The sequence below is a fragment of the Drosophila persimilis genome, unplaced genomic scaffold (assembly GCF_003286085.1).
Source record: "Drosophila persimilis strain 14011-0111.01,24,50 unplaced genomic scaffold, DperRS2 tig00000000-arrow-pilon, whole genome shotgun sequence".
Taxonomy (NCBI): domain Eukaryota; kingdom Metazoa; phylum Arthropoda; class Insecta; order Diptera; family Drosophilidae; genus Drosophila; species Drosophila persimilis.
In genome coordinates this window covers 21058709-21080583 of record NW_020825288.1, presented here as the reverse complement: position 1 = coordinate 21080583, position 21875 = coordinate 21058709, and the positions used below count along the sequence as shown (strand labels likewise).

Sequence of the window (21875 nt, the reverse complement as noted above, 5' to 3'; positions counted from 1 at the left end):
GCTGCATTACAGATCATTTAATAGGTAAATTTTAAACTTTATTCTTAGATTAACTTGCATTTTCACAGTCGTCAGCGTCGTATCCTAACGTCGTAATGGAGGCACAATCATACCACCCATTGCTGCCATTCCACCACCCCACAAGCCCTGACCCATATTGCTTTTTGAGTGTTGTTTTTGTTTGAGGTGCGCGTAAATAAGTGGGTGTGTGTGTGGTGTGTGTGTTCTCTATGGCTTGCGAGTATGCCAATGCCTTACAAGAGCTTCAGGTGCCCGGTGACACGATCGATATCGACTGCCGCAGCTGGGCCCACGGCCAGCACGGTCTTGGAGTTGGGCTCGATCTGGGTGCGACCGGCGTCGCGTATAAGGCACGTGTTCAGCTGCTGCCGTTCGGCGGCGTTCTTGATGGCCACCAGCTCTGCCTCGCTCTCCACGCGCACGGCGATTTTGGCACAGCCGCAGTTCTCCCAGGCGCGCAACAGACGCGGAATCCGCGTCACCGCCTTCTGATAGGCGCCCACCGCTCCATGGCCACATTGGGCGGCAATCTTGCCCTTGCCCATCTTCAGGTCGTTCCGCACGACCAGAACCATTTTGAAGTTCTCGTTGAAGCCACCATAGTTCTGCAAACACACCGATAATTAGCCCCCGCCTGGAAGAATTGTGGAAGAGTGGAATTGGGTCAGTAGGCTCACCTTGTCGGTTACGGCAGCCTCCTTCGTGGTCGTGCTACCGGTCGCAGCCTCTGCTCCTTCGTCCGACGCCTTGGACTCGCCGCGCTTGATGGCGTAGCGGTAGCCGACGAAAAATGATATCATCACAGCCATTCCATTGATGATTTGTGCAGTGTCCAGCAGTTTATCACCCATTTCGCTTTGTATCTCAGGCAGGCTTCTATTATTTCGCAAAAAAAGGCAAGCTGTGGCGCTCACCTCACGTTTTCAAATCTTAGAGATGGACAATGTTTGTGCAACTATCGATAAGATTTACGTATATTCATTATTGAAAATTGTAAAGCTACAAATCCGAGAAAACTCATTTACATGATGCATTGGAAACTAGCAATTGTCTTTGTATTGCCTGACCTATACTAGCAACACCATGCTTCCTAGACTACAATCGCTTTTCTGAAAAAATTTAAATTTTTACATTATATTGAACATAAAATAAAACAAACCAAAAAGACGTCTGAGGCACACCAATATCCCAGTCTTAATATTATTTAGAATATGTAAGCTATTTCACTACATTTGGGTACCCACTGTGCTGTTAGAGGTGTGATGAAAACATCGATATTTCCACCGATGATACTATCGATGTTTGTCCAGGCTCTACTTCATACGTGTCTGTATTTTTCTGTTCTGTCTTCGTCGACGTAGCATTTTTAAAACCCGATCGAATTCGCATTTAGCTAGGTTAATTTAAGGAAATATACCCCACAAATCACACAGCCGCAACCATGGGCGTAGCAAGCATGCTGCAAATCGATGAAATGCTGGGCGATTTCAACAGAATGAACAAGCGTCAGGTGAGAGGAGCGCCGCCGCCTTGTTCGGCGTTGAATGTGGCATTTGTTAATAAATGATGTGTCTTTGTTTGGCTGCTTGCAGTCCCTGTATCAGGTGCTGAGCTTCGCCATGATCGTCTCGTCGGCCCTGATGATCTGGAAGGGCCTGATGGTGGTCACCGGCAGCGAATCGCCCATCGTGGTGGTGCTCAGTGGCAGCATGGAGCCGGCATTTCACCGCGGCGACCTGCTCTTCCTCACCAACTACAAGGAGGATCCAGTGCGCGTCGGCGAGATCGTTGTGTTCAAGGTGGAGGGCAGAGACATTCCGATAGTGCATCGCGTGATCAAGCTGCATGAGAAGTAGGTCTCACCGGGCTGCTGCAACTTTTACTGATTCCCCGATTATTGATATTGCAGGGAGGACGGCAGCGTCAAGTTCCTGACCAAGGGCGACAACAACAACGTGGACGACCGAGGCCTGTACGCGCCCAACCAGCTCTGGCTGACCAAAAAGGATATTGTGGGTAGAGCCAGGGGCTTCCTGCCCTACGTGGGCATCATCACCATCTTCATGAACGAGTATCCGAAGGTTAAAGTGAGTGATTTTCCCAACTAACCCTCCGTCAAGTCTTCCCTTGCTGATCCGCTCTCGTGTTCCCTCTTTACAGTGGGCCATTCTCTCGATACTGGCAATATTCGTTCTACTGCATCGAGAGTAGAGCGGCGGCGGCACGTTTATTTATAGGTACAATATATAAGTAGGATCTGCGCCCAGAATGTGCACAATCTCGAGCCTGTTTTCGCATTTTTTCATTTGATCAATCCCGCAACGATTCTTTCCTGTCCACGGCCCCTCAACAAGTCGCCACAAAAACGAAACAAAACAAGTTGTCCGGACTCCGAAGTGTCCGGAGCTGAATTTCAATAAACAAAATATAACAATTTTTAATCATGTTTGTTATAACAATCTATTTTTTAGCCTCGAAGCTGAGCAGTTCCTGCTTGAGCTTGCCGCCCCAGTAGTACTTGGAGTCCCCGTTCTTGGACACAATGCGGTGGCAGGGTATGAGAATGGCCACCTGGTTCCGGCCCACTGCACTGGCCAGCGAGCGCACGACCTCGGGGCGACCCATCTGCGTCGCCAGCTGCAAGTATGTGTACGTCTGACCACTCTTCACCTCCAGCAGAGCGGACCAAACAGCCGTCTCGAATTGTGTCCCAATGATAGCAACGTCGATCAAACATTCCGCGTCCTTGCCAGCCGAGAAAAGCTTGTAGGCCCACTTCTGGATGGTGGCACTGTCCTGCTCCATCTTCGCACCGTGCGAGCGACTTATCGCCTCGTCGAGAGTGTATTGGTCGTTCTCCATCACGAAATACAGTAGACAAATGGCGTCTTGAGCTTCGCTCTGAATATCGTCCAAGGAAACCACTCCCATTAGCATGCGGCCAAACGTGGTGTCGACGAAGCCATAGCGGATCAGGCGCGGTCTCCTTGTCATCATTGTCAAGCGGATCTTTAAATTCTCGGAAAACCACATTTTTATTGTGAAATTTTCAAAATTTTATAAAAGGCCGGCTTGGCAGCTGTGTGACCGCGGATTTGTCGTTAAAATACCGTCCGACCCTCAGAAATATATCATCTCACTTTTAAAATATACCGTAAATATACTGACGAATTCAAGTTCTTTTATACATATTCCTCGTTTTTAATATTCCGTCGAATATTACTAGCTAGATAGAACACTCAGCCGTGTCCACATAATTTAATACGATTAATGAATCAATTTTCTAATTGACTGGCTTATTTTAAACACTTGCTTTTATTGGATTTCTATTCCCTTTCTTTATCTTTCAAAATTAAATTTAATAGATAGATGTAATTGATAAAATATACCATTGTATATCGATATACCGTAAATGTCAATCTTTTTGTACGATATGTGCGATACTTTGACAATTCCAACTTTAGAGCGCGCGACTTGAATCATATCACATTAATCTATTATTCCTAAAAAATGAATGGAATATTTGAAATGTTTAAACAAAAATCTCAAACCATTTTCATGTGCTCAGTGAATGGAACTTATTGTCATTTGATGACTCATATTCAATATAGCCCAAATAGGTTTAACCAGAAAAATATTTACCATATTCCTTTGCTGCCAACGCTTTCTATAGCAATCTATAATGTGGCCTTAAAATCGTATCTATCATCCATATGCAAAACTACTTTGGTCAAAAGGTATTTGATGAATTTCCTTTGCCGCGAAAATTACTCATGATATCAAAAAGCGACAAATCCCTACACAAATTTTAATTTCCATAACATGTGATGTATAGAACTCTGTTTTTGTGGAATTAATCCCTAGAAAAGGTCTGTCATAATGATAGATTTGCATAAAATATGTTGACCATGGGACTATGCAATTAATCAAGATATAGTCCACGTTTTCCTGCAGAGTTCCCCCATTGGATGTACTGATAATACAACGCCATATATATATTTATATTTAGTTCTCGGAAGCTACATGGATCTCCATCATAATGATAATATCTATGCCATCATATTGTATCAACAATTTTCAATCGGTTTTCGTTTATTGTTTCTTTAAATATATAGATGTTGTACAATTATAATTATATTACAATTAGGACTAGATTAAATATACAGACAGTACATCAAGATTGTGTCATACCGATTGGACTCTAGAAAAAAACGAATTACTCTGCATCTTAAAACTTAGCTAATAATACTACTCGTACGGAAATGTGGGGTATACATTGGGGATTGGATTCTACTAAGCTGTAAAATTATTTAGTTACTCTATTCTGATTCTATTCTTGTTTCCTTTTGATTTTGATTAATGTATTTTGTCAATTGCTCTGCGTGCTTTCAAGTTTCAGTTTTGTTTTTATAAATTAAGTATACGTTTTTGTTAACCCTGAGTCAATGTTTAGTGCTTCAGCTGCGGCAATGCGAAACTAGTTTAAGTATTTACAGCCCCTAGATGATACATATGGCACCTCGATTTCACAAGTTGCTAGCAATGTTTGATTACCGATTTGCTTATTATTAATATTATTATTTTGAATTTTTATGAAATTTGCTACTAGTATGACATAATATTTATTTAATTATTGTATTCTCTTATTTTATTTTATTTCATTTCTTTTTTTTTTGCATTTTCTATTAATTTATCACAACGAAATGCGTCAACATTTTGCCGACAACAACAACAACAATAACAGCGATAACAATTAAAACAAAGATCTGATCTGAGCAAAATCCTGAAAACGTGTTCAACTCTGCTTGGCGGATGCTGTTGTTACCGTTATGGCTGCTGCAGGCAGTTCGTTACTGCTTAATTCACTGCTTTGCGGCTTCAATTGCAGCTCTGCTTGCTGCTGCTGCTGTTGCTGTTGTTGCTGCTGCTGTTGCTGCTGCTGCTGCGGTGGCTTCTCTGTGATTACGGGTATGGATGTGTGCTGGGTGAGCATATCCGCCGGAATGAGGCCTTCCTTGACGCGCTTCTTTTGCTTCATGCGCCGATTTTGGAACCAGATCTTAACCTACAAGAAAAAGAAGAGAAGGAGATATTAGTCTTACGAAATTTGAGTCGCATAAGGATTGAGTGGACAGAGCTGCACGCTCCTTTAGGAAGTACTTTGGAAAAAAAACCCAAAGAGGTTGGAATTTACAGCTACAGAGAGATGGTGGAGCATTTTTAAGCCATAAATAATAATAAATAAATGGTTTCTCACCTGCGTTTCATTCAGTTGCAATGTATTTGCTATTTCGATGCGCCGGGCCCGTGTCAGATACCGATTGAAGTGGAACTCCTTCTCCAGCTCCGTCAGTTGTTTGTTGGTGAAGTTCGTCCTGCCGGAGTTGTTGGTGTTGTTGGACAGGCTGCAGCTGCTGAGGCCACTACCGCCCGGCCCATTGCCCATACCCACGCCGATGCTCACGCCCATGCCATTCGGGGCATTGCCCGCGGATGCATTGTTCGCAGAGAGCATCAGGGAATTCTGCACGGACAGGACGCTTCCGAGGCCAGAGCCGTTGCCACCAACTCCGGGACCATTGGCCACGCTGCCACTCCCACCAGCTGCACCACCACCAACACTGCGGCACATCTCGAGCTGCTGTCCATTCATCTGGTAGTCGTGGTGCATGTTTGCAATGCTGTTGGCAGGTAGTTTTGGTGCTGCAAAGAGAGAGAAAGAGAAAAGACAGAACATAAGATATGGTTTCTGTTGTGGTTTGGAGGAGGAGAACGATCCCCTCGGTGTTGATCTCTAGCTGTCGCAGCTAATCATTGTGAGAGTTTAGGACCCCATACTCGTAGGATATTCACCCTCCCTCCTGGGTTGACTTTTTGCCTTGTTTGCGTGATTTTGCATTTTATTCATAATTTGACATGCGCCCCGTGGCTAAAGCCGACGATCATGAAACCGATTCCCTCTGCCCTCCCATAGAAGGATTTCATGCGCTCAATAGGTTTTGTTTGGAAAATATTGGGATTATCCTGACAGCGGGACTCGGACCATAGTTTTGACTCTGGTTTTTGTGGGTGGTTCAGGAATTATGATATTTGTGGGCACGTCTAGGATTTGGTCATGATCTTCTGCCCAAGGTTTGTTGTGGTTTCTTTTGGTTGGATTGTCCCGAAATGTCTTCGAAGACGTGCTGAGTGCGGATAATTGAATTCATTACAATTTGTGGGGTATGTTTTTAGGTCTCTACTACAAAATCTGTAATTTTCTAAATGCTGTGGAGTTTCAAAAACGTTCTTTAATCTGTTAATAAGTTGGAAGTTATTTGGTGAGATGTTAAGATCATAAACACTGCTTAAATGCTTAAATGTTTTTTCGGGGAATGAAGTAAAGATCTTCTTGGAAAATATGATTTTCTGTTGACACTCCCCCCTTACAAGGCATCCCAAGAGGCTCATAAAAAACCTTTTCACACAATCATAAATCTCAATGAAAGTTTCATTCAGCATAAATCAATTAATAAGTGTTTCATTTTGGAGCTGCTAAATGATATTGATTAACCTTCCTGAAAGTTGAAAGAAAGCCGTCGTCTAGTCGTATTAATTTTACCCGAATCCATTTAATTTTTGAATTGGTGCTACCAATTTTTAGGCAATTGGTCTTTCGTACAGCCATAAATCAAACCCCAACGACACACAATAAATAAGGTTTTCAATCCACAAATGAATGATGAATTTATGACACTTAACTGCTGCTGCCACTGCTTCTCGTTTTGCTCCTCTTGGTGAGTGCTCTCCTACTCATGCTCCTACTCCCACTCCCAATATTAATTTTGGCATCCGCAGATGGAATCCGCACACAGTAGCCGGTTGCGCACCTTTCGAGGATTTGTGGCCTGTTTGCCAGGGGGATTGGATCGATAAGTGGCCGCCGAATTGAAGTCGCTCCTCGGCTCCTATCGTAATGCACACAGGAATGTCTAAGAAAACAAGCCCAAGGATTACGGCGGTGAGTGGCTTGGGCTACATTTGAATTTTCCAGCAAACAGACAAACAAACCCGAGCGGCGGCGGCGGCGGCGGCAGTTGCAGCAGTTGCAGTGGCAGTGACAGTAGTGGCAGTGGCAGTTGGATATTACGAGTACTACACTGCATTCCGGTTATCAATATGGATGGCAGCTCCGGCTGCCGCCAATCAATGCACAGTGGAACGAATAGGGGAGAACCTTTGTGAAGAATGAAGGAACCCCACCAAAGGTCGAAGGATGTGAAAAATAAATATAAATGAATGTGGAATCGATTTAAGCCTTCAATCCTTTACTTTTCTTGTTAAAAATGTTCAAGATACAGTGTTTCCTTAGCTTGAAGACCTTCGTGGTTGACCCGCAATATGAGCCGTAACTTTCATGCCACTGTGCTGCCTATGCTGTTCGTGCCACTGCTGCTGCTGCTGCTGCCGCTGGTGTCGCTCGGGTTGTCAAACATGTCGCGGCCAGTTGGCGGCACTGTCGCTTTTGTCCGGCGCCAAACGATATCTACTTTGTAATATTAGTTTTAGAGAGCATTATCGGGGGATCGCTTCCACTTCAATGCTCCGAGCGCGACGTGAGGCGAGGCGAGAGGTGTGGATGGGGCAAGGTGGGGGCCGTGGCGACACTGCTGACAGAGAGGTGGAAATGTAGGGAAAACTCAGCGACGACTAACTGTGCTTCAGCCCCTCGGACGGCCCAACCCTCCCCTGCTGAAGGCCATCTCCTCTTGGCTGGGCGGAAAGAGGTGGTGTCACATTGGCGCTTAAGCTTAAGAGTGACACTGTTGACAATCAATGCAAACAGCAAAGAGGCGCTGCAGCACCAGAGAGAGAGGGCTGCGGGGGTGCAACAGCTAGGGGCGCCACCCAGAGTCAATGTAATTTGATAACATCTCAACTAGCGGTAATTACAATTGCAGGTTTAAGCCAGTCAGTCACTCAGTCGAACGTTTGTCTGTCTGTCTGTTGACATTTCTCGTGTGAAAAGTGTATCTGTGAATGGGGAAAAATCTAGGGAAAATACAATCAACATTGATTGTTTTCAATTGAGTCAAAGAAAGTGTTTATAATGCGGCAAATAAAGAGAGTTTTCATTGGGGAGGAATTAAAGAAAGTTCCCAAAGCAGGAATCGGTTCGAAAATATTGCAAGGGAAGAAATGGAATATAACAATTTAATGCTAATACTTTTTCCATAATCTAATGATACAATGATCCCTAATACTTTGGTATCAGCAGAAATCAGATTAACTATAAAGCAATTCCACTAACTTCAATTTTAGTTTAGTCCTCTTCTTTTTTATTATTTCTGATACACTGGTAACACATTTCAAAAATCTTCTAATACCCTGTTCTACTAAATTGCACTTGAAATAGTCCACACTTTGTCCTTGAAATCTGCGTTACCCAAACACTTCCCCGTTCACATCTGAGTCATGGGGCAACCGAGCGAACGGCCATTTTGATATGAGAGATATAATGATATTATCAGTTCTATTATGTAGGCGCCACTGCCACTTTACAGAGATCCCCCCACTCACACACAGACAACACAGCACACAGATACCAAGTGGGGCCCACTCTGTGAGCTCTGGGTAGCATTACAAGAGGTCCGTTTTGGGGCGATTAAATGGGACTGGAAAACTGGAGACCATACCAGACTGTAGACTGTAGACCGTAGACCGAAGTGCGACATGCGTTGTGTCTGGCCAAGGGCTCAATTGATAATAATATTTAATTCGAGTGCAAATAGAAAATTATATTTCAATTAAAAGTAAATTGTTTTAATTGTTGATTAAATACTCGTCCGTCCAACATCAACGTCATGTGGCAAAAAAAAAACTTTCTAGAACTACATAATTTCTTAGCAGTCCAGTCGCAACCTAATCTGTGGGGCTCCATAAAAGTGCACACCAAAAAGTGCTGACGATCGGTGGGTTTTAGTGACGATTTGATTGATCACCTGAAGGTAATTTATGGCCCCCAAACGGAAAGAACTCAGACATTGCTTTGAGTGGAACTATGGCCAATAATATTTTGCAATCAATGGAACATGCTCGTATTTTGCTTTGTTTTGCTCGGGACAGATGTTCGGATTCACTGGCCAGAGGTCAGTCCGAACTAATTGGGTTGTTTTGGGAATCTCAAACCCTTTCGAGGGTGGCTGCTAATTAAGGACAGTCAACACTCTTTGCTGGCATTTCAATGTCTGTCTGTCTATCTGTCTGTCCAGGCACGGGTCTGACTTGACTAAAATGCCATATAATCCCATCGAATCCCGTCCGTCGCTCATGGGCCGTGTCCATTCAGGCTGTCAGTTTTATTGGCTGCCTGTCAACTCGTGACTTTTTCCACATGTCATGCGATGATGCAGTCGTATCTACATTTCAAACATGAAATGCACAAAATACCCAAAATTCTTATAATTGTACAAGTATCTACATATCATCTCAAATCCCAAAAAACAAACCGAAACGAAACAAAGGAGAAGTCAAGTTTTTCCAACTTAATTGAAAGATTTTTGGTTACGGGGCATAACCAGACATCCCGCAGCTTATTAGTCACGATGTCTAACACACATGGAAATTGTTTAACAAAAGGTTTTTGAAATTATAAAAAAGTATCCAAAAAGAAACAGAAAGCTGTGTGATTCAGAGGTAACCCAGAGGTACCCTTTTGGGAAATGGTAATAAATGGCGCCTAGATCTACACATTTCTTAAGCCTGTTAACTGTCTCCCATCTTAAATGTCTCTTCTGTCTGTCTGTTCCGGAAGTAGTTATCATACATAGATCTTCTGTTTGAGTTGTTCGTGTGTCTTGTCTGTCCCTTCAATCCGTTTGTTTGCCCATGGAAAATTATGTCGTTGTTGGTCGTCAAAAAAACTGAACTCGATTTAAATATTTACACAGCCACAGTATGCACATATTTGTGTTATCTTAATAGCTATATTTTGGCTACTGTTTTTTGCTTTATTTCTTTATTTTATTTTTATTTTTTTGTAGATTACGTTGAATTCCAGTAGCAAGTCCCGAAAATCAAAATCGACAGCATTATTTGTACTACATATTTGGTTTTTTGGCGATAAGAAGTCGCCCCACATGGCGACAGAGAGAGAGGAGGAGAGAGAGAGAGCAAATTGAATTAAATTCGTTGTCTCGATACGTGATTATGATATCTTTGTGATTAGTTTTTCATGGTTATTATTTCGTGGAATAAATGATTTTCTGATTAACCAGAAGACGAACAATATCCTATTAAAATAGGTTACTGAAATGTAGTCCGCCTATGACAACAATGTCTATACGGAAGATTATCTCCAGCTGTTTTATAGATTGTCTGAATGGTCTGAAGTACCTTTCTTCCTCTCTCAAGCCGATAAGACTGACAACATTTCCGATTAACAATTATTATTTTGTTAAGTTCTAATTTCTGTTGTTGGCTGGGTAGTTATTTTTATAATTTAGGCAACCGCTTGGGTTTTTTATTATTAATAGAACTGACTAACTGCTTGAACAAATTCGGTTTCCAACGGTTGGGAGGGAGGCAGGCGAGGCAGGGAGGTGGCAGCTAGAGGGTTAGTTTTTCCATGTCTGTTTGTATCCGAGGTACAGCTGCCTGTTTGTGTTAATTCAATTCAATGGCAGCAGCAACAGCAACAGCAGCAGCAAAAAAGGAGAAGTAAAATCTTAATTCGAATAATACATTCTGACAAGATGACGGATCACCCAACGAAAATGCACAGGCACATACACATGGCCATAGATGTTCATAGTTTCCCTTTTTTTTGGCTTTGTTATTTGTGCTCTTGTATATAGGGAATTGTACATTGTATATGTTGAAGAGCTGTTGAAATAAGGGTGTTCGATAGAAGCTAAGAAAAAGGAAAAAATGTATATAAAAATGGCGACCAAATGCCAAAAAAAAAATGTGGGCTATGTACAACCACTATACTGTACATATACCCATGAGAGTGTGTGCCTTTGTGCGTGCCAATGAGCTGACAGTCAACACTTTGAGTGGCTCCACTTGACATGGGCCCTACTCCGAAACCCAACCTCTTTTTCCCCTGCTTCTTTGATGATTTAATTCAATTAAAGCTTCAGTCCTGACACGATATATATGCATATATATATACATATATATATTCCCAAGTATTTGCAAATTAAAATGTCAACCAAACAAATTTCAAAACATTTTGCCACTCGAGCGGAAGGCAGCAGCAGCACACAAGAAAAGGCTGCTTTTGGTCCTTTAAAATATTTTTTCGACAATGATGCTAATGTCATCATCAATCTTCGTGCCCCGCCGTGAAAATTCCTGTAGACAAGACGCGAGCCTCAGACTGTCGACTGTCGCCTTCAATATCTTGACTTTGCCTCTTAGGCCGCGGGTTTGCTTTCGGCTTTCGGTTTTCGGTTTTCCCAGTCTCACCCAAAACTCCCCCCAAAACCATCCATAGAAATACAATTTTCATTAGACAAATTAACAAAATTTTACCGACTGGTGTGAAGGGGGACGGGACTGGTGTTCAGGGGAGGGGGACCGGGCGGGACCGCCGACAGGCGACAGGCGGCATTAGCCAAACTGGCAACTTGACTTGTTTACACGAGATAATTTCAATATAATAAATCATTATTTTCCTCTCTTTTTGCGCTACAGAATATCGAAAATATCAAGAATTATATTTTCTTGTGTGTTGTCCTTGGATTTTGCCTGTCAAATGGAAAGTGTTACGAGGCTTAGGCATTATTTGGGCACAAAGCCATGACTCATTGGGTTCAAAGCTCCCAAAAATAACTGAAGAAGATTTTTCGAGAATTTTTCTATGGAAGCAATCGCTTTATATCCTACTCCAATATCGCTGAATCGCATTGATTCAGTCGTTACCATTAAAATCGAATCAAATTCTTTAATTCAAATCAAATCTTTTCCATCTAAACTAAGCCTGTATGGAGTAATTAAACTAATACCTAAAGCCAGTACCCCTACCCTCAGCATAGAACTAATGCTAGTGCCTAAAGATAGATAGGATACATCCATCAATTGGCCTCAATCGAGGCGAAACGAAAATAAAAGTAACAAAATGAAAACAGAGTGAAATAAATCAAAGTAGCGCAGCGCGTGTCGCCGCGCAAGTTGAAGTTCAGAGGCGTTCATGGCTAATACCTGGCCGGCCACTAGAATGTCCACTTTAAAGCCGCCCGCTGTCCCATTGTCCGTTATCGGAGCGGGGGGAAGGAGAGAGAGAGGAGTGCCAGCGGTGGACGCCTTCTCTAAGAGGCACTACTGATATCGCCAGAAAGAAAACCAGAGCAGAGCGGGAGCAGCAGTCGCTCTAGCATTCGAATGAAACAATGATAAAATACCAACAAAGAAACTTCAAATTGACAGCTTTCGTTTACCATTTTATCTACTGTTCATACCCTCGAAAAATGTTCGGGGGAATGAAATCACCTTCCACAGAAAAAACGAGACAATTGTCGAGCTCTGGGGCTCAGAGGAGACCGAGGCGGTCCCTTTGATTCGCAGATCAATTGCTAAATGCGTGTGCTTTATAGAGTCTCTCCCCCTTGAACCTACGATTCAAAGACCCGGCACCGCAATACCCCATTACCCCATAGAGAGCAAAAGTTTTCATTGGCCTGAACTGAAGCACAGTTGTCTGGCTCGTTTTGGACGTAAATGATTTTTTTGGGAACAGCTTAAATTGTTCGCCCCGACTACTGTTTGTCTCGTCAAATGATTCATTATGTCGCAAAGTATTTTGTTTATGTCGGGATCTTACAACGAAACTCCATTTGAATAGGTTGAATAGGTGTTGCCTAAAAAAAAAACAAAACAGGCTCTTGAAACGGTATGGAATGTTGAATGTTGCATGCTAAAATGATCTATAAATAATCATATGAATTCTATTTCTGGGTTGCTTCCTTCCATACTGTTTACGGAACTCTTTTGCACACCCGGATGTTATAAATCTTCCAAAATTTTAATCAATTTATATTCCTGGCTAATTCCACTTGAAATTTAAGTGTTATTTTTGGTTGAAATACTTTAAAAATAACATTTATATTTGGTCGAACCATTACCATAGCAAATCGTGCCACAAATAAATCACACTCAATTAGTTCTACTCATTGATAAGCCTATCAGTGCAGTAGAAACTCAACATTCAACGAAAATCCATGATGACTTTGTGCAATTTTGTGCTGAAAACAAAAAAGATATTGAGCCACATTTATCGACGATATCGCGTGGCGAACCTGGAGGGAGGGAGAGCTGAGTGTGTTTGTGCTTGTGTCACAGCACGTAACGCGATACTTATATAATTTACTAAATTATACACTTGAAAAGTATTAAGGCGTCCAGAGAACCGAAGGAAGCGAGGAAAATATGGAACGCAGCAGCGCCATGGATACGGAGAGAACCTTGGACGAATGCAAACACCAGATAAGATATCCGTATCCTCCGCGTTTGGCTTTTGGCGCACTGTTCTGTTTGCACCAAATGTCCATTCAAGGCAAACATTTTCATATAGATATTGTGGTTAATATTACATAACAGGCGGAAGGAAGGAAGCAAGGACGAAGACAGAGCGCACCCTTGAGCGGGCTAGGGCGAGCGATATCCTTTAATGCAGTGAGAAGGAGGGGAATGGGTCTTTGGTGGTTCGAAAACAGAATTTTGTTTTACTTTATTTTTGGGAGCAGTTCTCTCGCAGGTCTCGTCTCTATCCCTCGCTGGCTGGCTGTCACGCAGACTGGACTAATGTGCTTCTCATGTTGTCTCCGGCAAAACTCCAGCGACTGGACTGGACTCAGACTTTATGAAAACTGACATTTTAGGTGTGTAAATGTCACTGCGGTACGTCAGGAGATGGAGAGAGAAGGTCGACGGTGCTACAGGGAGCGGGAGCGGGAGCGGGTCGGGTACAACTGGGATATGGGGAGCGGATCAGGTACTACTGGGAGATGGGGAGCCTGATGCCGAGCGGGCCACTGTGCAGGGGATTCCAAAGCTAACCGAACCCGATCCCACTTAAGTGGTAATTAATGTAAGTACTGCCCAAAGCTTATCACCTAACAAATCGATTCAAATCGAGTCAAAGGCCAGGTCTCGGCGGTGGCTCCTTCGGGTTCTTAGATTTCTCGTTGACCCCCAGTAAAAAAAAAGTGGAGAAAACACCCGAAACAGACAGAGGGAAAGAAATTTAATAATACGCTTTCAAAAATGTTAACTCAGCGCGCGCCAGCGAACAAAATTTGTCACGACACATGCCATACATTTTTGTTGGTCCGTCCGGCTTGGCCTGATATGTTTTTTGGTAGAGTTTGGAGGAGTATTCGGCTTAGAGATGGTAGCGTGAGTGAGCTGTGAGGTATGTGAGTAGACATGGGTTGTTGGGGAGACATTCATATGATGGAATGATGGAAGAACGTCTTCTAGAACCACTAGCAACATTCAATATTTACATAGAACTATATATGCATTATTTGTTACATTTGGATATATTGAAAACTAAGAATGTAGAGCCATTCCTGTAGTAAACTACGAAAGAGAAAAACAAAAGATCCCCAAAAGATATGCTTTCACAGACCCGCACCACATTTCAAAAATGCGTATGTCCCTAACTATCGTACATGACTTGGAGCACTTCATAGCCCACTCACGCTACCATCTCTATGTCAGCGGGCTAACCTAACCTCTGTGACGGACCCCGGCTCTGACGATGACGGTGACAGACAGGCGGGCGGGTCGGGTCGGGTCTGGTCTCGGCTCGGCTCAAGTCTGGCCTCACTCGGCCGCAGTTCTGTTTGGGTTCGTTTTGGTTTTTTGGTTTGGGCAAGCGTTTGATCTTATCTCGAATTCCTGGTGGTCACTTTTCTATCCACAATATCATTTCATTTAAATAGTCTGCCTCTGCTGCGGGGTTCTCATTTGTTTGTGTTTTTATACGAGTATATTTCTTACCAATTTTTTGTGTGTGTTTTTGAAATGAACGTAATTAATTCATTTCGTTTTCATTGTGGCACATTCGTCGCTCTTTGGGTCGCGTGTTGGTGTCAAGAAATATCAAAACATCACATCAAATAAATGTTGAATACCCCAAGCGAAGGTCCCCCTGTCCATGGCCCTCCCACCGCCGCTCTTCAGTGGCCCATAAAACTAACACCTTTTGCAACCTTTTGGCCAAAAGTTTTCCTCTGTTTCCACTCCCTCCTCTACCAACATTTATGTTAATACGAGTTTCCTTCACTTTTGTCAGCTCTTTTCATATTTCATATTTTTCTTTTTCGTAACCTCGCGTGTGGACCTTCCCCCACTTCGTTCACTATATAAAAAATGCAGCTACAAAGTGGTAGATCGTTTAAAAAACAATAAAACACGAACAGAACTTCCATTTGCCAGGCATTAATTAAATTGTTCTACCACAACAAGGCTGGTCCCTCCTCCTTTCAATGGGGAACTTTCAATTAGTTTTGTTTTTGGGAAACCCATCAAAAGTCTAATAAATGTAAAGAAACTATTGCGAGGCGTAGTCGTAAAAAATTGGTCAAATTGTGGGTGCTAATAGAGGGAAGATAGATAGTCGGAGTGATTCTTATGAATCCCAATTAATGGGATATAATATAGACTTAAATATTTCCATTCCTTCAAATAATAAGTATTTAGCTTATGAAGATGTTTCAGAAGTTTCATAAGGAAACCACTTATAAAAAATACTGATTCCTACACAGAGTTTTATATGGATTTCCTAAAAATATATATTTAAAATAATCCATCTTCTATCTCATACTCTCCGCCATCTCCCCATTAGAGTATCTAGAATTCTACCCTAAATTGTCCCCCTGAAAATCTCACACATTTCGCATACAAACTTGGAGTTCTCATAGAACGTGAACTACTTCAACCCTGACACCACAAATGATGGATAAGTTTTCACTGCTTTGCCGTGGATTCTTTTCTATATATTTTTGCTAATTTTAGTTTTATCTATCATCACAATCGTGTCAAGCAGCGGTTGAATATTTGGAGAGTTTTTCACATTGATTGATCTTGTCTACTCCAAAAAATCTTGTCCAATCTATATGTTGGACTTAGGTACAAGAAATGCCTAGGTTAAAGTTAGTCAATGACAAATCTCAGTACACATTTTCAATTAATCTTTATCCCAACGGGAGAGAGAACAAACCGAGAAGCTGCCACCACAATTGATCTTCAGTGGCGTGGTCTGGTTATTGAAAAATGCTGATTAACACATTAGAGAACTCTTTTGAATTGAAAGACCAGTCTGGTCAGGGCACATACAACCGCAAATATATATGACGTATATATACAAATATATATATATGTACTGTAATGTCTGGAGTGGAGTGCGTGAATGCCAATATGTCGAATGCTACCATTTATAACCATGATTGCTGATTATGCTGTTTCCCTGCCTGAAAATGGATGACATGACAGATGGACCCAAGCATGTGCGCTCACAGCCAGAGATCGGATCCGATCCAAGAGAGAGAGACCAGGCACCAGCATCCAGAGATTCCAGCCGAGAAGCTCTCTGATGGTGCGGTGCGGGACGGTGGGCAGATCATTGCTCAGTGACAGTTCGGTTGCAGTGAAGCTCAAACGAGAAACTCTTATTTAAATAATCATTTTTTCTGACAGCCAACTTGACTTCCAGATCGGCATGCCATGAGAGAACCAGCGGCATCATCCTCCTCAGCATCCATCTCTCCCCGCATTGCCGTCGCGTTGCAAGTTTCATTCTTGATTCGAGCTGCATCTCGTTGGACTCTGGCTGCACGCTTTAATTGTTTGTTTGACTTGCGGTCGCCTCTGCCCCCCAGCCACAGCCAGAGCCAACAGCCACAGCCACAGCCTCTGCCCCATCTCCGCAAATCCCCATGCCACAGACCCTCCTCGCATAAGCGCCTCGTTCCACTTGCACGCGTCATTCGTGGGGCCCTTTGGAACGTATTTGGGTCTCGTTTTGGGTGCGGCGCGTGGGGATCAGGGATCTCAGATCGTTTCGGTTCGATTCGGATCGCTTTTGGGTTGGGGGATATTTTCTGGGGATCTCTGGCGTCGTTTAATTGAAAACGATGCATGTAAATGACACTTTTCAGCATTAATAAGCAAATATTTGTATGATTATTGGTGTAGCCAAGGGATTAACGTTTGAACTGTAAGTGGTTGGACGCTTGATACTCCAATATCTCCGATCAGCGTCAGTTGTGCAACATTGTGTCACGAACAGGTTAAGTGCATTATAAGCGCACAGACAAAACTAAATGGGTTAACAGGTTATGGCTGAAATAGGGGAGTGTATTGGGAGTTATGAAGGGATTGACGTATAGGTACTACTTATAGAGGAATAGAAGTTGGAGGAGCTTGACCTCAAACATGCTCTACAAATCTGGAAAATTCCTTTATTCAAATGCAAATAATTCAACAATATCTCAGGGTGAGCAATAATTCGAGTATAATACAACAATTTTGTATTGATTTGCTGTGACCTCTCTTCTGAATAAACGCAAAACCAATTAACAGCTTAACCACTTCATAAAATTACTCGTTTTTTTACCGGCTTCTGTTGCTTAATAAATTACATATACATGTATACTATATGTCCGATATTTTTACGAATATATTATGCATTTACTTTTTCAAGTGGTTTATCAACGAATATAAGTATATTCTCTTAGCTGGCTAATTCCCAGATACAAAACTGTGCTCGGCGAAAATGTGACAAGTGACAACCTGACTGACTGCACAGGCATTGACAAAATTATCTGAAATATGCAAGAAATATGCCAAAACGCGGCCCAAAGGAGAGGCCAAGAGAACGGCTAAAAATTATGAGTGAAGGAGAGTGGGTCCGTCCCGGGTGTATAGACAGGGCGATTCGTCTGGTGGAGAGAGGTAAGCGAAAAATCTTTGGCATTTGAAGAGACATTCTTATTTTTAGGTGACATGCCCTCGGTTGGACGTCTCTTTTGACTCTCTGACTGACGCACCAGAAAGTTATTGTTCCCTTCTCTGTTGGTGTAATTCTACTGTTGGATTGGCCTTATTGCTGATGCTGTATACCCAGTATTCGGAGAATCTATACCACTTCCTCCAGGAAATCCTAAGTTCTAGGGACGATAAGAGCTGGAACTATCACTTATGAGTTAAAGAGCTCCCTGAAATCAGGCTTATTGTACATTAATCCCTGGAATTCCATATTCTTCCTTAAATTTTCCCACTTTAGATGGATTCAACAATTTTTTAAATATATAAATAAAATAACCAATATCTTTCTTACTGCCAAAAGTGCTTAGAATTGAATTGCTGCTTTCGTAAAATAACAATTCCAATTACAGGGTATCTTATACTCCACCATATCATTCCCTTTCTTCCCCCTTTCTTATTGTTGTTGTTTCTGTTGTTCTTATTCGTCTTTTTGTTTTTCTTGTGTTTTTTGTTATATCTGAGCTGTCAATCAGTTTTGAAAGTCATCGTTTTATGATTTTTGAATTTTATTTCATTTTATTTTATACCCTTTAAGCGTTTGAGTCTTGTGTGTTTGTTTGTTCGCAGCTTGATTAGCTTAATATATTCATTTAGCTGTTGACTATGGTATGTGATCTATTGAGCGAATCATTCGAGTTGACTTCTCTGCGTCCGTATCCGTCTGTCGGAGTGACGGGAAAACTGAAATGTGGCAATTAGCCAAGTATGTAGTTCTTAAATTGCCCCCGGGGTTACCTAACGAGCGGTTGTCATATTTCTATTAGTCAGTGTGTGTGTGGGATTTACAGTGCGTTTCGTGGGTGTAAGAATGTGGCAAGAGACTCATAATGTTTCTTAGATATGGAATAGGGAATTAAAAGATGTTTTTCCTTTACTTTTCATCACTTACATTCTTATTTGTAATCCAATTCCTATCACTAAAAACTCACCTTGTGGCTTGGGAACGTTCCGCTTGAGCTGCATCCACTTGTAGGTGGGAATGCTGCTCGAGTGATTTGGCGATTTTGATTGTGCGCTCGCTGTGTGCGTGCCATTCGAGGCGGAGGCTGTCGATGAGGATGTGGAGCTGCCAGGGGAGATGACACCCCCGCGCTGGTGTCGCGACAGCCCGCCATTGGGCGACACCGAATGTTGCTGCTGCTGTTGCTGTTGTTGTTGGGACGTTGCCTGCGCCACCGGCGATTGATTCTGTGGATGTTGCTGTGGATTCGGATGTTGCTGTTGCTGCTGTTGGAGCTGTGGGTGTTGCTGGTGGGAGTTGGTGGCAAGATTGGCCAAATGGCCGTGGGCTAATCCATGATGCATGTGCGCATGCATGCCCAGGGAGTCCATCGTAAGGCTGGCATCCAGGGCATAGCCCCCCGCCAAGTGCTGCTGGTGGTGCCACATCTGCGACTGCGTGGCCTGCTGCATCATGGGATCCTGCTCCTCCAGAATCAAGCCCGGCCCGTAGCTGGCATGGAGTACTGCCGCATATTTCTCCTCGATCTGTCCGGCATAGCCATGCGCCTGGGCCTGGGCCTGGGCCTGAGCCTGCACTGGATTGTACATGCAGTCCAGATTGGTGTACATCATCCCGTTCTCGGAGCTGATGATGGGGGCATGGGCATGGGCATCGATCCCTGGCTGCTGTTGCTGCTGCTGCTGTTGCGGATTGGTGGCATTTGCCGCGGTCACAGGTGAGTTGTTGGTGGGTGGCGGAACAGTGGCTACCGCGGCGGTGGCATAGTAGGAGTGCACCGAATCGCTTTCGTAGTAGGAGTCCGCCGGCGAGTGGCTCGTGGGATGCAGTGGCGTGCCTGGGTTTCCGGTGGCCGTGCTCGTCGTGATCCCATACTCCGCCGCACTGGGGCTGAACAGGTGCGAGTGGGGGTAGAGCTGTTGTTGCTGTTGCTGCGGTAGCGGCGGCTGTGGCTGCGTCTGTTGCACCTGGAGGCCCACTGCTCCTCCTCCCACTGCCTGGGGCGGTGGTGTCAGTTGTGCCTGCTGCTGGGGATAATAGCTGCCGGGGGAGCTGCTCTCATAGCCATTGTACGTAAGGGCATGCTGCTGCTGCTGCTGTTGCTGTTGCAATTGCAATTGCTGCTGTTGCAACTGCTGCTGGTGTTGCAAGTGATGCTGATGCTGGTGCGGGGCAAAGTAGCTGCTGGCATTGCTGGCGGTTACGCTGCTGCTGCTGGTGCTGGCGGTGGTGGTGCCGCCATAACCATCGAAGACATTGGCATGTGGATGAGGATGGTGGTGCGGATGATTGCCGTACATGCTGCTTACGTCCATCATATTGTCTAGCAGGAACCACACTTGCCCCTAGCCTCGACTGGAGTTCGTTCTCGATGCCTCTGGCTTCGACTGGAGTTCGTTCTATCTCTGTGTCTGCTCTGATTTTCACTTCACTCATTCACTGCTGGGCACACTCACAAATCGGTAATATTACGCGACGGCTAACGGTTCTTCTATATCTTCTATCCGACCACTATCGAAACACAACCACGAACGACGACGACGTGCTGCCTGCGCGCTTACCAAGTCTGGTCACGACTGGTCTGGTCGGCCTGGTCGGTCGGAGAATCAACCCAAACAGACCGATTGTGTAGGCCACGCCTTCATCTCTGCTTCTATCGTTGTCTCGCTTTCGCTTGTGGCCCAATGTTAGCCTGAAGGTATGGCTGTTTCGCTCTCTCTGTTATGTACTCGAATGTCTTCCCTTATCAAAAGACTGCTACGAGGGTTAGTCATACCGGTTTTCGTCAGTGGTGCCGTTTCCATTTAGATTTTCTTGTCTTTCGCTTTCTGTGTGTGTTTTTTTTTGCTACTCAGGCAATGGATACGCAGGAGCGGATTGGGTTGGACTTGAGATGGGGGAACTATTGGAGGGGTATGCGATATGTGTAGTACATATGTATATGGTTTGGTCAGATCAATTAGAAATATAGAAGAATAATTTCCAATAGACAATGGATTTAATTTCTCACTTGGTGGATATCCGCCTAAAATTTCAATTGTACGTCAAGGCTGCTTTTCGCTGTGTTTTTATTAGTTAATAAACTAGTCCAAAATCAGAAATCGATATGATACAATAAAGTACATATATGCGAGCATTTGCAGGAGTTTTTGAAAGATATTTTAAACTAGAAACCTAAGAAATATACCATCAAAATCTGTAAATATGACCATAAAGCAGAAAGGAACTAGTCCTCGATTAAATAGAAATCACCTCAAACCCAACGAACATCATAATTGAATGCTCATTTCCCAACAAAACGCCCCCTTTGGGCCCCCGCTGGCTGGGCTACATGCTAATCCGCTCCTGTCGCCCGCTGATATTAGGGGTAACGCCCATGTCCATGCTCATGTCGACGTCTTGTTTTAACTGGAAACTCAATGTTCTTTATTTGTTTTATGGTTTTGGCACGTTTTAGCACCTCGCACGAAATTCCCAAATGAATTGACGGGCAGGTACTCACTCGTACGTATACCAAAGGAGAAGTTTTGTAACCAGAAAAGGGATTGGGAGTGGAATTGAGAACTAGGAGCAGGACTGGGACTGGGACTAGGACTGGTTATGGGAGGAGCTGCTGGAGAACGGATGCTGACTGCGGCAGCTGTCAATCGTCATTTGAACATATGACAGCTCATCTATGGAGACGACACTGGAATTTAAATCGTCGAACGACGACTCTCCTGACTTTATCTCCGATTCAGACTTTGACTGTCTGACGTTGACTCTGACTCTGACTCAGTGGGATGCAATTCGTAGGCGCCCCCTACGAGTTATCCGAGTGTTCGTCCGTCCGTGCGTCCATGCCCCGTGTCCATGT

At 43.6% G+C, this 21875-nt stretch overlaps 4 protein-coding genes across 4 annotated transcripts; 1 reads left to right on the top strand and 3 right to left on the bottom strand.

Moving 5' to 3' along the window:
• Positions 1-16: 16 nt before the first annotated feature.
• LOC6591744 (probable peptidyl-tRNA hydrolase 2) lies at positions 17-936 on the bottom strand. The gene is made up of 2 exons (XM_002016946.2): positions 699-936; positions 17-626 (listed from the first exon to the last, which is right to left on the bottom strand). Exons 1-2 carry the CDS (start codon positions 870-872, stop codon positions 255-257), a joined length of 546 nt encoding a protein of 181 aa, XP_002016982.1. The 5' UTR covers positions 873-936; the 3' UTR covers positions 17-254.
• Positions 937-1390: 454 nt separating this feature from the next.
• On the top strand, positions 1391-2462 carry LOC6591743 (signal peptidase complex catalytic subunit SEC11A). Its single transcript, XM_002016945.2, has 4 exons — positions 1391-1531; positions 1614-1873; positions 1931-2108; positions 2182-2462. The coding sequence occupies exons 1-4, from the start codon at positions 1463-1465 to the stop codon at positions 2230-2232; spliced, it is 558 nt and encodes a 185-aa protein (XP_002016981.1). The 5' UTR covers positions 1391-1462; the 3' UTR covers positions 2233-2462.
• LOC6591830 (regulatory protein ada) lies at positions 2433-3067 on the bottom strand. Its single transcript, XM_002016944.2, has one exon. The coding sequence runs from the start codon at positions 3052-3054 to the stop codon at positions 2482-2484; it is 573 nt and encodes a 190-aa protein (XP_002016980.1). The 5' UTR covers positions 3055-3067; the 3' UTR covers positions 2433-2481.
• Positions 3068-4732: 1665 nt separating this feature from the next.
• LOC6591829 (homeotic protein labial) lies at positions 4733-20536 on the bottom strand. The gene is made up of 3 exons (XM_026995331.1): positions 18987-20536; positions 5279-5724; positions 4733-5086 (listed from the first exon to the last, which is right to left on the bottom strand). The coding sequence occupies exons 1-3, from the start codon at positions 20335-20337 to the stop codon at positions 4817-4819; spliced, it is 2067 nt and encodes a 688-aa protein (XP_026851132.1). The 5' UTR covers positions 20338-20536; the 3' UTR covers positions 4733-4816.
• Between the last annotated feature and the right edge of the window lie 1339 nt (positions 20537-21875).

What these genes read in the sequence shown, in the direction of transcription:
- LOC6591744 (XM_002016946.2), bottom strand. Translation starts at nt 872, where the DNA reads ATGGGTGATAAACTGCTGGACACTGCACAAATCATCAATGGAATGGCT. An exon ending in AGGCTGCCGTAACCGACAAG is followed by an intron (nt 627 to 698) that starts GTGAGCCTACTG and finishes GTGTGTTTGCAG; the next exon opens with AACTATGGTGGCTTCAACGA.
- LOC6591743 (XM_002016945.2), top strand. Translation starts at nt 1,463, where the DNA reads ATGGGCGTAGCAAGCATGCTGCAAATCGATGAAATGCTGGGCGATTTC. An exon ending in GTGATCAAGCTGCATGAGAA is followed by an intron (nt 1,874 to 1,930) that starts GTAGGTCTCACC and finishes TTGATATTGCAG; the next exon opens with GGAGGACGGCAGCGTCAAGT. An exon ending in ACGAGTATCCGAAGGTTAAA is followed by an intron (nt 2,109 to 2,181) that starts GTGAGTGATTTT and finishes CCCTCTTTACAG; the next exon opens with TGGGCCATTCTCTCGATACT.
- LOC6591830 (XM_002016944.2), bottom strand. Translation starts at nt 3,054, where the DNA reads ATGTGGTTTTCCGAGAATTTAAAGATCCGCTTGACAATGATGACAAGG.
- LOC6591829 (XM_026995331.1), bottom strand. Translation starts at nt 20,337, where the DNA reads ATGATGGACGTAAGCAGCATGTACGGCAATCATCCGCACCACCATCCT. An exon ending in GAACGTTCCCAAGCCACAAG is followed by an intron (nt 5,725 to 18,986) that starts GTGAGTTTTTAG and finishes CTCTCTTTGCAG; the next exon opens with CACCAAAACTACCTGCCAAC. An exon ending in TGCAACTGAATGAAACGCAG is followed by an intron (nt 5,087 to 5,278) that starts GTGAGAAACCAT and finishes TTTTTCTTGTAG; the next exon opens with GTTAAGATCTGGTTCCAAAA.